Source organism: Lepidothrix coronata, unplaced genomic scaffold (assembly GCF_001604755.1).
Source record: "Lepidothrix coronata isolate B3197 unplaced genomic scaffold, Lepidothrix_coronata-1.0 Scaffold42, whole genome shotgun sequence".
Taxonomy (NCBI): Eukaryota; Metazoa; Chordata; class Aves; order Passeriformes; family Pipridae; genus Lepidothrix; species Lepidothrix coronata.
The window spans coordinates 4103811-4119915 of NW_016690222.1; the positions used below are offsets into that span (position 1 = coordinate 4103811).

At 38.4% G+C, this 16105-nt stretch overlaps 1 protein-coding gene across 4 annotated transcripts in view; it reads left to right on the top strand.

Annotated features, from left to right (window-relative positions):
- The window catches only part of UTRN (utrophin), a 368451-nt gene that overhangs the window by 108113 nt on the left and 244233 nt on the right, over positions 1-16105 (top strand). For all 4 annotated transcript variants that reach the window (XM_017813718.1, XM_017813716.1, XM_017813719.1 and 1 more), the window contains 11 exons: positions 4290-4403; positions 5025-5180; positions 6270-6440; positions 8237-8416; positions 9968-10102; positions 10612-10761; positions 12152-12313; positions 12654-12782; positions 13200-13373; positions 13949-14104; positions 15545-15715. In XM_017813718.1, coding sequence (XP_017669207.1) covers positions 4290-4403; positions 5025-5180; positions 6270-6440; positions 8237-8416; positions 9968-10102; positions 10612-10761; positions 12152-12313; positions 12654-12782; positions 13200-13373; positions 13949-14104; positions 15545-15715 — 1698 coding nt within the window. The remainder of the gene's footprint in view (positions 1-4289; positions 4404-5024; positions 5181-6269; positions 6441-8236; positions 8417-9967; positions 10103-10611; positions 10762-12151; positions 12314-12653; positions 12783-13199; positions 13374-13948; positions 14105-15544; positions 15716-16105) is intronic.

The following is a 16105-nucleotide window of genomic DNA, read 5'->3' on the forward strand; positions in this document are numbered from 1 at the left end:
ATAGGAAGGGGAATTGTAGGCTTTCAGAGGGAAAAAGTGTGTTTAATTTGTTAGGCTGTACTACCTGAAGCATAAATGTAAAAGCTGTCCCTGTCCCCAGCCCCCTCTGCCCTAAGTGTGTTCAGAAACACGTATATTTGTGCTTCTGCTTTTAGTCTGGTTCCTTCAAACTCATCCTTTCAGTAGCTGCTTGCAGCAGTCTGGGATGATGTGGAGCAGCTGGTGCTGCTGGTCAGCAGGAGCTGACAGCCCAAAGTGAGGTGGTTTGTAACTTCTAAGGCTTAACCAAGGCCTTGGTGATTACTTTTCAGCAACCACGTCCTCAATAATTTTTCTCTTGACTTAGACCTAATCTGCAATATCCCACCACGTCTCATTCACTTACCATTACACTCTGATCTTAATTATTTAGCATGACAGAGTAAATATTCTGCATGTAAGTTTGCCTCAGTGTCCTTTGCACAACAACTTTCTATGAGTCTTATTCTTCAAATGGTTGCAGATTTGCAGTTGCTTTGATTAGCTGTAGCTACACTGTGCAAAACCTACTTACCTCATGAGTTTGAGCAGTGTTTTTTCCTTCCCTTAATTTGTTGTATTTGCAGAATTCTTTTTTTTCTGCACTTGCATCTTGTTGAGTGGTCTGTACATGCACCTACTTTCCTAAATCACAGCTTTAACTGTGTGAAGAATGGATCTTAAAAGCTGAAAATCTTGTATTTAACTGAGAGTATGCTATTGAGAGTAGGGTAAACATGTGCAGTATTAACATGGCAGGTTTTCGGTTAGTGATCAGTTATTTAGTTTTTTCAGTCAAAGCTGAAGCATCCTGTTCTCCATAGCTGTCCAGAGTGATATTGGTACTGTATACCATGTATATGAAGCACTCACTGATGAAGGATACAGATTTTCATGCCCATGTGACTTTTGAATTGCTATGGAGAGCAGAGCATTGAAGCAGCGCACTGTTTTGTGTAGATCTGAGAACAGAATTTGCTCCCCAGTAAGATGTTAAAAAATTTTCCTGTTACTGTAAAAGAAAGTACAGAAACTGAAAAAGAAATTATAGCAGAAGAAACAATGAAGACAATTATTAAATACTTGTTTTATTAATATTTGCTTTGTTAATATTATTATTCTTAATTGAAAATGAAAGAAATTCATATTGATGCTATCTGTAGAAATATGAGGCTTACATTGGGGGCGTTTTCTTATGAACGATATTTTTAAGTATGCACTTCCTGTGTTTTCCAAATGTTTCATAGAGCTAGCAGTGGATGAACAGTTGTGTTACATACTCTGATTTTTTTTCCTTTTGAAGGAGTGGTACTAATCTATACAGAGACTTTTGTAGTCTGGCACTGTATAAATAAAAATGAGCATGTGGAACAAGTTGAATAAAAATTCTGGGTACCGCATTGAACAGACCAGGACATAACTTACACTGCACGAAAGATTGGTATGGCAGACTTGGTATGTGGTCCTGGTGCAGACACCGAATTGGTCAGTAACACGGATACCAGAGACACAAGATCAGTTTGGAGGATGGCTGGGCAGTACCTCCTTGGTTAAGAGAGAACTTGAAGCATCCTGCTGTTAAAGGGGAAAAAAAAAATTAAGTGGGGGAGAAAAGAAAAATAAATAAAAAAGGAATAAGTGAATGTCAACTCTTGGAGAACATGTGGTTGTGTGCAACTAGATGCAAGTGTTAGTTTATTTTTAATGTTTCTTTTTTTTCCTAATTCACCTTTAAAAGTGGACATTTCCCAAAACAGCACTCCTTACATTTAGGTTTTTGAAAAGAAACAATGTCAATATTCTTGTTTTAACAGTAAGAAAACAGATGAACAATGCTTAAAATGTCCTTGTTACTCTGATGAGCGAATTGGTGGCAGATCTGCCTGTGAGTCCTGCTGCTTAGGTGGCCCTTCTGTTATTTGTGATGTGATAGAGGCTCCCCTAACCTGACAACACATCCCTTAGTGACATGATCTGGGAGTGATGTTTTACTAGCAGACTGTATTACTCATGAGATGAAAAAAATAGACAAGGCTCATATTATCAGTTTTCCATCTTGTATTTTCTAGAAGAAATTTTCTGTATCTTGCATTCTGTGTCATTATACCTGGAATAATGAATGGCTTGCTGCATCTTTGATTATGTATCACCTTCAGATCTTTTAAATTCACTGCATGGCTGTACATCATGTGGTTTTTCTAAGAGTGAACGAGTTAAAATTCAGCACATTTGATCTTCATTCCTTCCTGAAATTAGTTTTAAAAACTGGTCCTGGAGAAGTGAAGGCTCTGGGGAGACCTTATAGCAGCCTTCCAATATCTAAAGGGTGCCTGCAAGAGAGCTGAAGGAGAACTTTTTACAAGGGCATGTAGGGATAGGACAAGGGGTAAGGGCTCTAAACTGAAAGAGGGTAGGTTTAGATTGGGTATTAGGAAGAAATTCTTTACTGTGAGAGTGGTGAGACACTGGAACAGGTTGCCAAGAGAAACTGTGGATGCCTCATCTATGGGAGTGTTCAAGGCCTGTTTGGATGGGGCTTTGAGCAACATGGCCTAGTGTAAGATGACCCTGCCCATGGCAGGGGAGTTGGAACTGGACAATCTTTAAGGTCCCTTCCAACCCAAACCATTCTATGATGTGCATGTTCATGTCTACAAATTGTGAACTCTTGTACATCAACAAGCTACACTAGTTATTTGACCATTGATAATTATTTACCTGTGCAATGAAGGAGCATTTATTTAATGAAAATTCTGTAGACTTGACTTGTGATTCAGCAAGTTATTTAAATGTGTGTCTAACTTTGAGTAATCCCACTTAATTCACTTCAGCTACTTATGTAAATATCTTATAGTAAGAAAGCTAAATTAGTTATGTGCTAAAATGCCTTGTCAAATGGCAGCCTTTATAAATATGTATTTTTTTACATTAAGCCATGGTTCACTGTTAAGCCTCCTGGGGTCTGTTTTCTGGAAAATGATGTTCAGGCTAATCAGCTGCAGGAAATTGCCCCAAAAGGAAAAGGAATGAAGAAAATGTCGTGACTTTGACCTCTAATGGTAGCATTTGCCTAAAAATAAACATGAACTTAGTCTAATGGGTTTTCATTAGTGCAGACATTTTTTGAGAAGCAATCGGTAATGTATTGGTCTTGAAAAAACTGTTAGTATGAGATTTTTAAGAAAACAAAGTGTGTGCTTTCATCCTCAGTGACACGCAGAGAAGAAGGTGAAGCTGATGAGCTTGACTCGGCTTCTCAATAACAGTTCTGTATGGTAATGATTGTGTCAGGATAAAGAGATGCCATCTATTGAAAAACCCCAACCAAACAGTCAAAAAATGTTGATTAGAAGAAGTCCAACTATATTATTTAAAAATGGAAACCACATAACTTGATTAGGACAAGGAAGAACTCTCTTTGTGCTTTAAATTTGCATTGGTTTTGTTTGTAAGGACGATTTGGAACATCCATAATTGTATGGGCAGGAGACAGTGCTTCTGTCTCCCTCTCTCCCTACCTCAGTGCAGGATGTAAGGCAACTGCCAGCTTTTAGATCAGGTAACTCTGAAACTGGGTATGTATTTACTCTTTTCCCTATGAGTTGCTCTAGTGGGTACAGTAGCTGCTATTGGCCTCAAACTGATAGGCTGTTTTTTTTAATTTTAGTGATTAGTCTAATCTTCTATGTTTTTTTTCCTTTTATGACTGTGTCTCTGTTACATGAATGGCTTTCCCAGCATGGTTTCTACCTGTTAAGTATGTTTAGCATTATTGACTCCTCCACATACACATTTTTATAGGGTCCTTTCTTTTCCTTAAGAGTGCAGTTTGCCTTTCATCAAGTGTGGTGGAAACCATGCGTCATTTTTTTTCATCAGGAAAATGCTATTCCCAGCCAGGTCCTTCATGTGAACAATGTACTTCTTGAAGCCATGCTCTCTGCCTTACTTGATCATGTGGTTCTGTGTGATAGCCTGGAGCATTGAAATGTCAATTAAACCATGCTCTGGTGGATGGAAGAATATCACTGTTGTAAATTTAATTTTTGTATACACTTGAGATCGGAGAAATTTTGGACATCCCTGCCCTCCAAAAGAAAACCCACAACAAAACAAACCCCAAAATGAAACACAAGTTGGTCTGATGCAAAACCAAGACAATGCTAGCAGCTTGTAGAATATTCTTTTGATACTAGTAGAATTTGAAATGCAACTATCATACATTCTTTATCATTATATTGTATCAACTCTTCCTTACTATATTTGTTTAGACTGACTCAAAAGTTGTTCAGAAGTGGATGGATGGTGTTAAAGACTTCTTAATGACAGAAAAGGCTGTTCAGGGGGATACGGAAGGACTTCAAAGGCAACTTGACCAGTGCACAGTGAGTTTTGTTCTTTTAAGGTATCTTTTGAAATAATGAGTAGCATCTTTTCTTTACTATTTTACTTTTATTAATAAATATTCTCCATAGCATATTCCATATAGCCCAGCAGAAGAATCATTGTATCTTTCTTCAGAGTGTATTTTAATTAGTTTCTTGTGTGTAGCTATAACACTTTGTGCTTTTCAAAGGCCTTCACTGATTCCTTCCTAGTCAGTGGCACATAATGATCGCTGTTATGTAGAATTTCATCTTATAGCAAGTAATTACAGTGTACGTTCAAATGTTTGTTTCCAGTAGAGTATAAACTGAGGTATGCCAGAAACAGCAGGGTATTTAGTGCATGTAATCTTCAAACTTGCGTTGTTCTGGTGTTGACATTTGGCATGTGAAAATGTTCGTGCTGTATATGGCAAGCTGTATTTTGTTTTTTAGTTCCATGGTTCTGATGTTTTGAACCACTAAAGGATTGTTTTAAGCAGTCTGGGATTGAACACTGTATCAATCTGCTCCTGAAAAATTTCTCTGGAATAATTAAAAGCTAGAAAATTATTAGTAGCCTATAAATATATGTAAAATCTTGCTGAAGAACAACATTCTTTTTCTCCAATGTGTGCTCAGATGTTTGTCAATGAAATGGAGACAATTGAACCATCACTGAAAGAAATGAAAGAAATAGAAGCTGCTTTAAGAGCTCAGCCTATTGCAAACATAAATACTTGGACAAAGTCTAGGCTAGTAGACTGCCAGACTCAATGGGAGAAACTGAGTAAGCAGGTGAGTTCCTCTTACGTTGCTAATACTTGCTTGTTACTACAGCTGTCTGTTCGGTTGTGTGGCATTGGTAACCTTGTAATTGTTTGCAATTAAAAATTAATTTGTTCACTTTGTTTCATGCTGCTTTTTCTGGGGCGTGTGGGAGGGAAGTCTGACTTTTGTTTTGCTGTTTCTGAAATCTGGAATTTGTTCTGTCCCTGTATAATTTCTGTCTGCTTCCAAGCAGCTTTGAAAAATAAGTGGCTATAAATAGGCTATCACACCAGTCCGATGTATTTAGTTGTTTCTTTTGGGTAGAAGCTTTCTGCTGTCTGTAGAAACACAATTCTTTTGTTGCAGTTCCTGGTGAGCATCTGTGTTGGAGAGCCTTGCTGTTCATATAGAATCCAGGTTGTTTGAGCTGTGGAGAGAAGTCAGGCCTGAAGAGTGTTTTAGTGCTCTGTATAAAGATATATCTAACTATATGATACTTGTAATCAGAAGAGGGTTTTATTCTGTCTGACTTTTTCCAGGGATTGTCACCAGTTTATCTGGTGGTCTAGTGGTTAGGGTGCAGGACTCTCACCGCTGCGACCCGGGTTCGATTCCCAGCTCCCCGGGCAGATGGAGCTCGTCAGCCCTGTAAGGCAATCCATCTAAGAGAAGGTCACTCTAAACAAACCTACGTTCTGGGGACCTCACTGCCACTGTCCAAGCTTGCTCGGCCCCGGCAGATGAACCTCAGGATTAAAGGGTGGGCTCAGTTCAGCGCAAGCTGTGTCTCACCTAAAAAATCCACTGCACAGGCTCGAAGGGTTAATGACCTTTCCCAATTCTTCGCTCGCGAAGACTGGCCATTATTATTATGTGCAATGAAGGGGAAAATAAACAGTAATTTTCCTCCTTCCCTTACCTCTAGATTTTGTTGATCTGCTAAAAAGGGTTCATAAGTTTGTGAGTGTGTGTGTAAAAATAAAAGTCTTTTGTTAATTAAAAAAGCCTGACTATGTTTTGAAAGTAAAATATTTTGACAAAGACTTGTGGTTTTTCATATATAGAAGGACATTTAAGTAACAAAACTGCTGTTCCTTTCTCTACCTTGGATTCTAGATCATTAGTCAGAAAAATCGCCTGTCTGAAAGTCAGGAAAAAGCTGTAAATCTGAAGAAGGATTTGGCAGAGATGCAAGAATGGATGACCCAAGCTGAAGAAGAATATTTGGAAAAAGACTTTGAATACAAGTCCCCTGAAGAGCTAGAGAATGCGGTAGAGGAAATGAAGGTCAGCAGTACCAGCTCATTGTAGAGTCCTGATTAAAGAGAAACAAAACTTAATGGCTTTGGGGGTTGACCTTTTGTGGAAATATTATCTGTGTGGAAAGGAGCTTGGGTCATGACAAGGGTAGTGGTATTTTACATCTTTGCTTTGTGGAATTTTTGTTTTTTAAAGCATAAACTGTAAAAGCAGATGTTCTATTTGGCCACAAGGTGGTAGGGATTTCATAATGAATAACAGCTTGCCCAGTTGTTGAGTCAGGCTTACTTTGTATAGCATATTAAACACTAAGAATATGGAAAGTAGGAGACGAAACTTGAGGAAGAAAAGGTGATGCTATACCCATCTAAATTAGAGGTTGTGAAAACATTCTTCCGCTTCTAGCTCTTGGACTTCAGTTTCTTGTCCACTAGGTATTGTAACTTGACATTTAAAAAATTTAAAACAGGTTTAAAACAGGTCTGTTTTAAGGTTATTTTGTTTTTATCATCTGTTGCAAACAGCGATCTCTTAATATCCTGAGTTGGAAGGGATCCACAAGGATCAGTGAGTGATGTTGGTCCCTACTTCTCTAATTTTTGGTTTGGTGGCCAAATAAATGGGGAGGAAGGAAATATTTTTGTATCATTATAATCTATTTTCAGTTGAATAGGTAATTTTCTTGGATATAGGTACAGAGTAAATAAATCTCTGTGGTTTTTAATCTGAGAGCTCAGGCATATCTTCATAGATGTTTTGACTTGTATGAACACTTTTTAAATGAGTATCTGCTACGCTGTTACTCAGTGGACCATAGAAAAGAATTTTCTCCCTTACAAGTGCTTTGACAAAGCTATTTGAAGTTTAGAATTGTTCTTTTTGAAGAGGTTTTCTGAAGCAGTCTTTAACAAGTGTTTTAATATTTTCATGTCCCTTGAAACCATTTGAGATTCACATAGTCTGACAGCTGGCTGAACACAAGCCAAGGAAAGAAAGAACCCTCTTTTCATTGGCAAATCTGTGAGACTTTAAGCACATTTACCTTTGTCAAATCCAGGTTATGTTATGTATTTTGACAGTTATGTCACTGAGCCAGTAAGTTTATTGTAACACTTGCAATTCCTCTTTCATTTGCAGTAACAATAGTATCCTGGGACTACTTTTTAGGACTGGGAAAGAGCACTCTCTGTATTTAACTAGGCACGTTTTTGCATATGGTTTTGACCTTGCCAATTCTGCTCTCATTTGAACAGCATGGAACTCCTGATGACATTTGAAGGAATAATTTTAAGATAAGAGTAGGTGGTTTTTGATAATCCTGCCATAGAATGTGTTCCCCAAATTTTCCATTCTTTGCCTTTCCATTAACTGGCTTTTTTTTTTTTTCTCTTTTACCATACATTTAGAAGACATCTTGAAAAATCTGTATGAAAACTATGCTGTCATGTACTAAATTCTACCATAAAGTGCAATGCCTTGTTATTAGAGATACTTCAAAAAACTGGTTTTGAAACCTGAAAAGAAAGACACAGGACAGTCACTATTTCTAATGGCTTCTGTTTGTCTTAGTGGAGACAGGCTCAGACTGGTCTGCCTGATCTGTCTTCCAGCTATCTTCCTTCCTGAATTCTGGTTAAAGCAAAACTTGACAACTGATAATATTATTACTCCAGACCTGCGCACTGGGAGTTGTACTGTGCCCAAGAATACATTGGCAGCAGGATTTCCAGTGTAATATTGCTGATTTTTCCATTTGAGTGGTGAGTATCTGACTGTATGGCAATTAAAGACTGCTTATGTAATTCCTTTTTTTTTTTGGGCAGAGAGCGAAGGAGGATGTGTTGCAGAAGGAGGTGCGGGTGAAGATTCTCAAAGACAACATCAAGATGCTGGCCACCAAAGTGCCCTCTAGTGGTCAGGACCTGGCAACTGAGTTGAACGTTGTGCTGGAGAACTACCAGCTACTGTGCAATCGGATACGGGGGAAATGCCACACGTTGGAGGTAAGAATGATAGTCATATCGTAGTCATATCTGTTCAGTATCGTTATTGATGATCTGGATGAGGGGGTTGAGTCTATCCTTAGTAAATTTGTGGACAACGCCAAGTTAGGTGGGAGTGTCAATCTGCTGGAGGGTAGGAAGGCTCTACAGAGGGATCTGGACATAACAGTTCAATGGGCTGAGAGGCCAATGGTATGAGGTTCAACAAGGCTAAGGTCCAACACTTTGGCCCCAACAACCCCATACAGAGCTATAGGCTGGGGGCAGAGTGGCTGGAAAGTGGCCCAGCAGAAAAGGACCTGGGGGTGCTGGTTGACAGCTGTCTGAATATGAGCCATCTGAATATGATGCCCAGAATGGCGTCCTGGCTTGTATAAAAAATAATGTGGCTGACAGGGCAACAAATCATCCCCCTGAACTTGGCCCTGGTGAAGCCATACCTCGAGTATTGTGTCCGGTTCTGTGCCCCACACTACAAGGACATGGAGTGTGTCCAGAGAAAGGCAGTGGAGCTGGTGACAGGTCTGGAGCACAAGTCCTGTGAAGAGCGACTGAGGGAGCTGGGGTTGTTTAGCCTGGAGAAAAGGAGGCTCAAGAGTGACCTTATCATGCTCTACAACCACCTGAAAAGGAGGTTGCAGCCAGGTGGGGGTCGACCTCTTCTCCCATGATAACAGTCTTAAGCTGCACCAGTGGAGGTTTAGATTGGACATTAGGAGGAATTTCTTCACTGAAAGAGTTGTTAAGCGTTGGGATGGGCTGCCCAGGGAGGTGGGGGAGTCACCGTCCTTGGAGGTGTTTAAGGAAAGACTGGGCGTGGCACTTAGTGTCATGGTCTAGTTGGCATGGTGCTGTTTGGTCAGAGGTTGGACTTGATCTCAGAGATATGTTCCAACCTAATTGCTTCTGTGATTCTGTAAAATGGGGATAGGTGGCACAAGAGGAATGGAGAACGATACTGAAAATGTCTGAATACGGTAGCTTCAGCATAAATGCATTTTACTGTGGCTCCTTTCCAAGATTGTTTTCCCTTGAAATGACATCCTTGGAATCCATGAGATACCATCTAACTTTGTTTTTATAATCTGTATTGTATTCAATGCTTCTGCAAATAAGTAACCTTGTCTCACAGCTCTGTTATTCATCTGTGCATCTTCCAAAATGACAAAAAGGAATTTACCAGTATTTAAAGGTTGAAATATAATAATAATTAGAACATGTAGTTATGGTCTGGGGTAGGGTGTGTATGTCCTATCTTTCAAGTGAAGTGGATTGATTTTGTTACATTCTTACATAGTTAAACAAACTTGTGTGTCAGTGATAGTTTTAGCATGAGTTTAGAGATTACTAGGCTTATTTCTCTGTATCTTCCTGCTATAGCTGTAGGTTTTTCTGTCTAGACCATACTGTGCCATGGCATATTTTTGAATATTTTCTACTTGTCTGTTTTAGGTGAATTTCTCAGAAACATATCTATAAGTTGTTCACAGAGTATATGAGCTATTCCAAGCATTCTGTATTCTAGGCTATTTTTTTTTCTGTTTCTCCTAGGAGGTGTGGTCCTGCTGGATTGAGCTGCTACAGTATCTTGATTTAGAAACAGCTTGGCTGAACAATCTGGAAGAAAGGGTGCAAATGACAGGAAATCTGCCTGATAAATTGGATGCTGTCAATGATGCCCTTGAGGTATTATAATGGTTCTATTGGATTAGTAAATTTTCACATAGCTCCATTAAAAAACAAGTAAATTCTTCACTTCAGTAGAATGCTGAAATGTACTGAGTATTCTGATTCTTCATGTTAAATGAATGTATTACTCTGAATCAGAAATGGATATTGTTAAGATCCTCCACCAAACGTGGAATTTTTCTGTACAAGATCATGCTGTACTTGGTACCATAATAAAATTGTATGCTGTCTCCTGGCCTCTGCAAATTGATTATTCCTTCCAGTGTTATAGTACTATGAAATGATGTGATTAGGCAAGAAATGCTGTGAGGCTTAATTATCTAAAGTAAAATCACCTCTGTATTTGCCTTGTAACCATTATGAATTAAGCCATAACTAATTTATGCTTTTGGAGCACTTTCAAGACATTTGAGTTGTTAAACTTCTGTGTATGTGGCCATATTTCCAGCTCTGAAAATACAGTAATATTCAGTGCCTTGACCTTTAAAACTTTTTCTGCTCATTAGTCCCTGGAATCAGTCTTGCGTCATCCAGCTGATAATCGAACGCAGATTCGGGAACTTGGGCAGACATTGATTGATGGAGGGATTCTTGATGACATCATCAGTGAAAAATTGGAAGCTTTCAATGCCCGCTATGAGGAATTGAGTCACTTGGTAAGAACTTGGGGCTGGGGTTGAAATAAACTGGGGTTTTCAGCTTAGTAGTCTGAAATGATTCTTGTTGGCTGAATTCATAGATGCAGGACTGCAATACAGGAAAAGAGTAAAAAGCATCACAGTGTTGTCAGCTGTTTTCAATTTGGAGTAATGCCAAAGAGCAAGATGCTTTTCTTTTTTTCGTGACTTGAGTCAGGATTTGTTTTGCAAGCTCAGCACATCCTTGTACTGCAGGGACCCCCTTGTATTTTTTCAGGTAATTGTGACAAAAAGGCAATTCCAAATTTAGGAGGGACAGCTCAACAACTGACGTTAATATTGCCTTCCTACTGCCATAAATACTAGTGAGTGGCTCATGAACTGTAAAAATGAGGAGGATAAGTGACATTTTCACTCTTTGAAATAGCTAGGAAGAAGTCACAGTGAAATAAAGAACAGAAGGAAAACATTCTTCTCATTACCTATCTATTATGTTGTCTTTTTCCTCTTTTCCTACTTCAGTCTAACCTTTTATAGATTTAATAAGTAGAGGAAGACTAGCTGTATTTCACAGTTCAGGTTGCATAGATTTTTGACTTGTGTTCCATATCCTGGTAATACAGGCCCCTGCCAAATTGTTTGATGGGAGTTGTTCTCTGTCACTGCCAAAGTGTAGTCATAGAGGGGATTTTGGTTCATGCTCATTACAGTGAGCAACATAAATGCAGTGCCCTCAGCTGGGGGCTGTGTGCTGTCATTTAAGTTAGCATTCACTACTGTTTTTCCTGTTGCAACAGTACTTTATTGCAATATAAAAACCTGTCTGCTTTGGTAGCTGCAGCTCTGACACACTAGGCTGTTGACAACTCTCCACATCTCTGTGTGTGTATGTGTACATACACTGGTCTGTGCATGTGTTGATAGTGGGGAATTTAGTGACATTTCAGATGAACTTGGATGTTTTGCTGTTGAAGGAAGGGACAATAAAGGGAAAGAACTGTGGGCTTCTGTTTTGATACTGTAACATAATAAGTTTGTTGGTTTTAAAGGAAATGTGTGTGTTTAGACACCAAACAACACGTGATGTATTGCGAAGTCCCCAACTTCCATTGAATAGCTAGTTTTTGAAACTAGTATGTTTTTAAGAGTACTTTCTTCCAGAGGTGATAGGAAAGACCTGTTTTCGCTATTCTGTATATGTAGCAGCACAACTCTCTGTGCCACTGTTTGTCTGTTACTGGTTCAAAAGCCACAGCAAACTTCAAAAATTGCTGCCTACTAGTGTTCTTTTTAGCCAGTCCTCCTAGCATAGGATTTTTTGGGTCTCTCTCACTTTGTTTTGAGAAAGTTTACTAGAATTTGTATTGAATTACAGCTCCATCTTGTCTTATCTTTCTCTCCTGCTCAGGCGGTGAGCCGGCAGATCACTTTGGAACAACAGCTTCAGACCATGCGAGAAACCGACCACATGTTACATGTCTTGCAAGAAAACTTAACAGATCTGGATAGACAGCTGACATCTTACCTGACGGATAGGATAGATGCCTTTCAGATGCCCCAGGAGGCCCAGGTATTTCAGTACAGTTCTTTGCTACAAAACATTTTGAAATATTTCATCATAGTGCTCAGCCTAGACTTAATAATACATGAAGGCTTTATTTCAGTCCTGTGATGATGTTCTAGGTCTTACTTTTGTAATCTGGATTGTTCTCTTCTTTTAAGAAGGTTGTATTGAATTACAGTGGCTTTTAATTTAGCAAGCTGTCACCAAAGACAGAATATTTAAAATAAACCTGATGGTGTTTGTTTTACAGAGTAGATTTACTTGTGATGGGTAGTAGGTGGTAAGCAAACTCCACCTCTCTGCAAGCAATTTTGTGGTTTTTTTTGCTATTTTTCTGAAATTGCAGAAAATTCAAGCTGAGATTGCAGCTCATGAATCCACCTTAGAGGAGCTCAAGAAAAGTGCTCGCTCTTTCCCTCCTGCTTCTCCCGAGTGCAGGTCTCCCCGTGGTGGAACTCAGCTTGATGCTTTGCAGGTAAAAATACGAGAGTCACATGCACTGCTGTGTCAGCCCGTAAATTGTTTGGTGCAGTCAAACAAATCTCAGAAGAAAATATGTGCTTTTACTTGCTTTCATAAGGAAACAAGCAGCTTTAGATGAATTGAATAAGGAAGCTTAAATTTCACAAGTATCATGAGATAAATGCTGAAAGTCAGAAAGTCTCTGTATTTCAGTAGAATGGGTATTTTCAAAGTGTATGATACAGAATTACAGCTCTTTCAGTTGGAGATTAGGAATAGGTGATGAAATTGGGCTTGGCAAATAGTGGTGCCGTGTATTACCACTGAGTTGTGGTGGCATGCTCTGTGATGGGAGGTGCTTTAAATGTTATTTTTTGAAATGCAGCTACTAATTTGAAACAATCTTTTTACATAATATTTATTAAAACAGAGAAAGCTTCGTGAAGTATGTACAAAGTATCAGCTTTTCCAGAAACCAGCTAATTTTGAGCAACGCATGTTGGATTGCAAGCGGGTTTTGGATGGTGTAAAAGCAGAACTTCATGTCTTGGATGTGAAGGATACTGACCCAGATGTAATCCAAACTCACCTGGAAAAGTGTATGGTGTGTATGCAATGTTCTTACCACATACTTGGGAGTGCTTCTTTCTTGTGTGATTCTTCTTGCTTAAACTCTCTCCTGAGGAAATTTGGCTTAAAGTCCTCAATGGAACTATTGCAACTCATTGGGAAGTGCTAAGACAAAAATTACTAACTAAAAACCTCATATTCTAGGTGAGAATGTGGACATAAAAGTAGTGGACTGTTGATCACAGATGTGGTGAAACAGCTGAGTTTATAAAAACTCCCTTCCCTGGTTCATCCTCATGTTCTGGAGAAGCATCACAATCATTAGTATTTGAACAAAACAAGTACTTTACATAAGATGAAGTACATATAACAGTGTTGACCTTGGAGTAATCACTGCTAAATTATTGAGCTAATTCTTCTTTTTTTGTGTGTGAAAATAAAAACTAGAATAAAATATAGAACATTGGGAGCCTGAAATCTTCCTGTTAGACACTGCTGTTATGCCACAGCTCAGAGTTGAAGTGCTGTTTGATGCTAAGGTCCCCAAATGAAGCAAAATCTTAAAATCTGCATTAAAAATTTGTCACCAATGTACCTATTTGTTTTTAGAAACTCTATAAGACCCTGAGTGAGGTGAAATTGGAGGTTGAAACTGTCATCAAGACAGGAAGGCAAATCGTACAGAAACAACAGACAGACAATCCCAAAGGGATGGATGAACAACTGACAGCATTGAAATTTCTTTACAATGACTTGGGGGCACAGGTAAGAAAAACAAATATGCAGATGAATATTTGTCTGCATGTAATTTCCCTTTTCTGTTGTTTTGATGTCAGATGCTATTCCAAGTTTGATTCTGATACTAGGCTAGCTGCTACATCCAGGAGCGATCAATTGAGAGATTAAAGATTATTCGTAACAATCTTGTAGTTGTGCGAGACCCCTGTGCTCACAGAGTGTTCCTGGAGGAGGTGTAGCTTTGAAGAAAGGACAATTCATAGAGCTTTCATTGTTATGACAAAGCTGACCTCCTATTCATTTAAGTCTTTGAGCCCTACAAGATAATTTACAGTCAGTGTCATAAGTTTTTGAGTCGAGCTAAGGTTTTTTTAGGAGGTGTCATGATACTTTCGAATTGTAATCCATCTAAATGGTTGCTCTCAGTATGAAATGGAAAATGCAGGCAAATCTGTATTTCCCATGAACAGTATTAAATATTGATACGAGTAATTTTCTTAGTAATCGAATAGTTACTTATCTAGGTGAAGTGTTTAAAAAATGGTTAAACCCTTGGAGAACAGGTAGGACTCTCTTTCTAACTAAATTAAGATAGAAGACCAAGTGGACTCATGTGCATTCAGAGCTCTGTGAATGAAACTGTGGGTAAGGGGCCAGATTACAATGTTGAAATGTCTTGGAATGGGCCCTATGAAATATTTTACTGTTGTGAAGTTGAGAACATTCACGAAGGTGTGGATTCTAGTGGGACCTGTGTATCTGTAACTCAGAAAGCATGTAGACAAGAGATTAGGAAAAGCAGAGTTATTTGCAGTATAATGTTATGATTTTTTTTTTTGAACTGAGAACAGAGCGCAATTTTTCAAAATGTCTATTGATTCTGACTGCTATGAGTGGATTTATTCTCAAGTCTGTGTTAAAGTTTGACCAGACTAATTGTGTAGCCAGTGAGAAATAGAATTGATTGTATTGCAGCAAACATGAAATTTCATACCTGTTTTACTGACATGTCTTCAAGGACAGACTAGATTTTCAGTGAAATTTTTCTTTATGGCTTTCTGCTAGCAGGTCTTTCAAAATACAAAAAAGGAATTGAATTTTAGTGTTTGAGTGACTGACTGGATTCTACATCCCCTTGAGTTTCAGTTAAAGGATCATAATAAACAAAGTGTAAACATCATTTTGGTGCTTACTAGCTATAAATTGGTATGCAGATTTCTTCGTCTCCTTTAAATGTATCTTAATTAAAAATTATTCTAGTTTTATATATTCTGTGTTGTATAGTAAGATGCAGATGTTTATAAACAGTCTTTCTTTTCAGGGTCCTTCCATAATGCAAGACAGCCTTAAGATGCAAGGATTTTGTATATTTGGGTGGATATTTTAGCTGGCTAGCACTTTTGGGTTTGCTGTATTTTAAAATATTTTTTTTTTCTTTTCTCTCCCCTTTTTTTTTTTTTTTGGTAGGTGACAGAAGGGAAACAAGACCTTGAAAGAGCAACTCAGCTGGCACGCAAAATGAGGAAAGAGTCTACCTCTTTGTCAGAGTGGTTAGCCACCACTGAAGCTGACCTCGTGCAGAAATCCACTGCAGAGAGCTTGCTTTCTGATCTAGATTCAGAAATTGCCTGGGCCAAAGTAAGTATGATTACTAAATATTTGTAGATAAATTTCTAGCATTATGGCAAGACTATGTAGAAGTGGCTGTGAATTTAAATCCCTGTACTTATTCCTAAATCTCTCATATCCTGAAATTTTAGTGGATTCACTAGTTCATATTCAGTATGTGAGTGAGGCTGATCTGTTTCATCTTGGGCATCTTGCTTCAAACTTAATTGGCTGGTAAAATACTAAAGATATTACTGCATATCTGGTATTAATAGGTATTTAAGACTTACTGTGTCTCTCACACAGTTCATCAGTATAATATTTTTTAAATTATCAGCAAATATAATTGTGGACTGGGTCAAATATTTTACTAATAGAGTAAACTGAAAGTGCATTGAAATTTTAATGAAAAATTGAGTT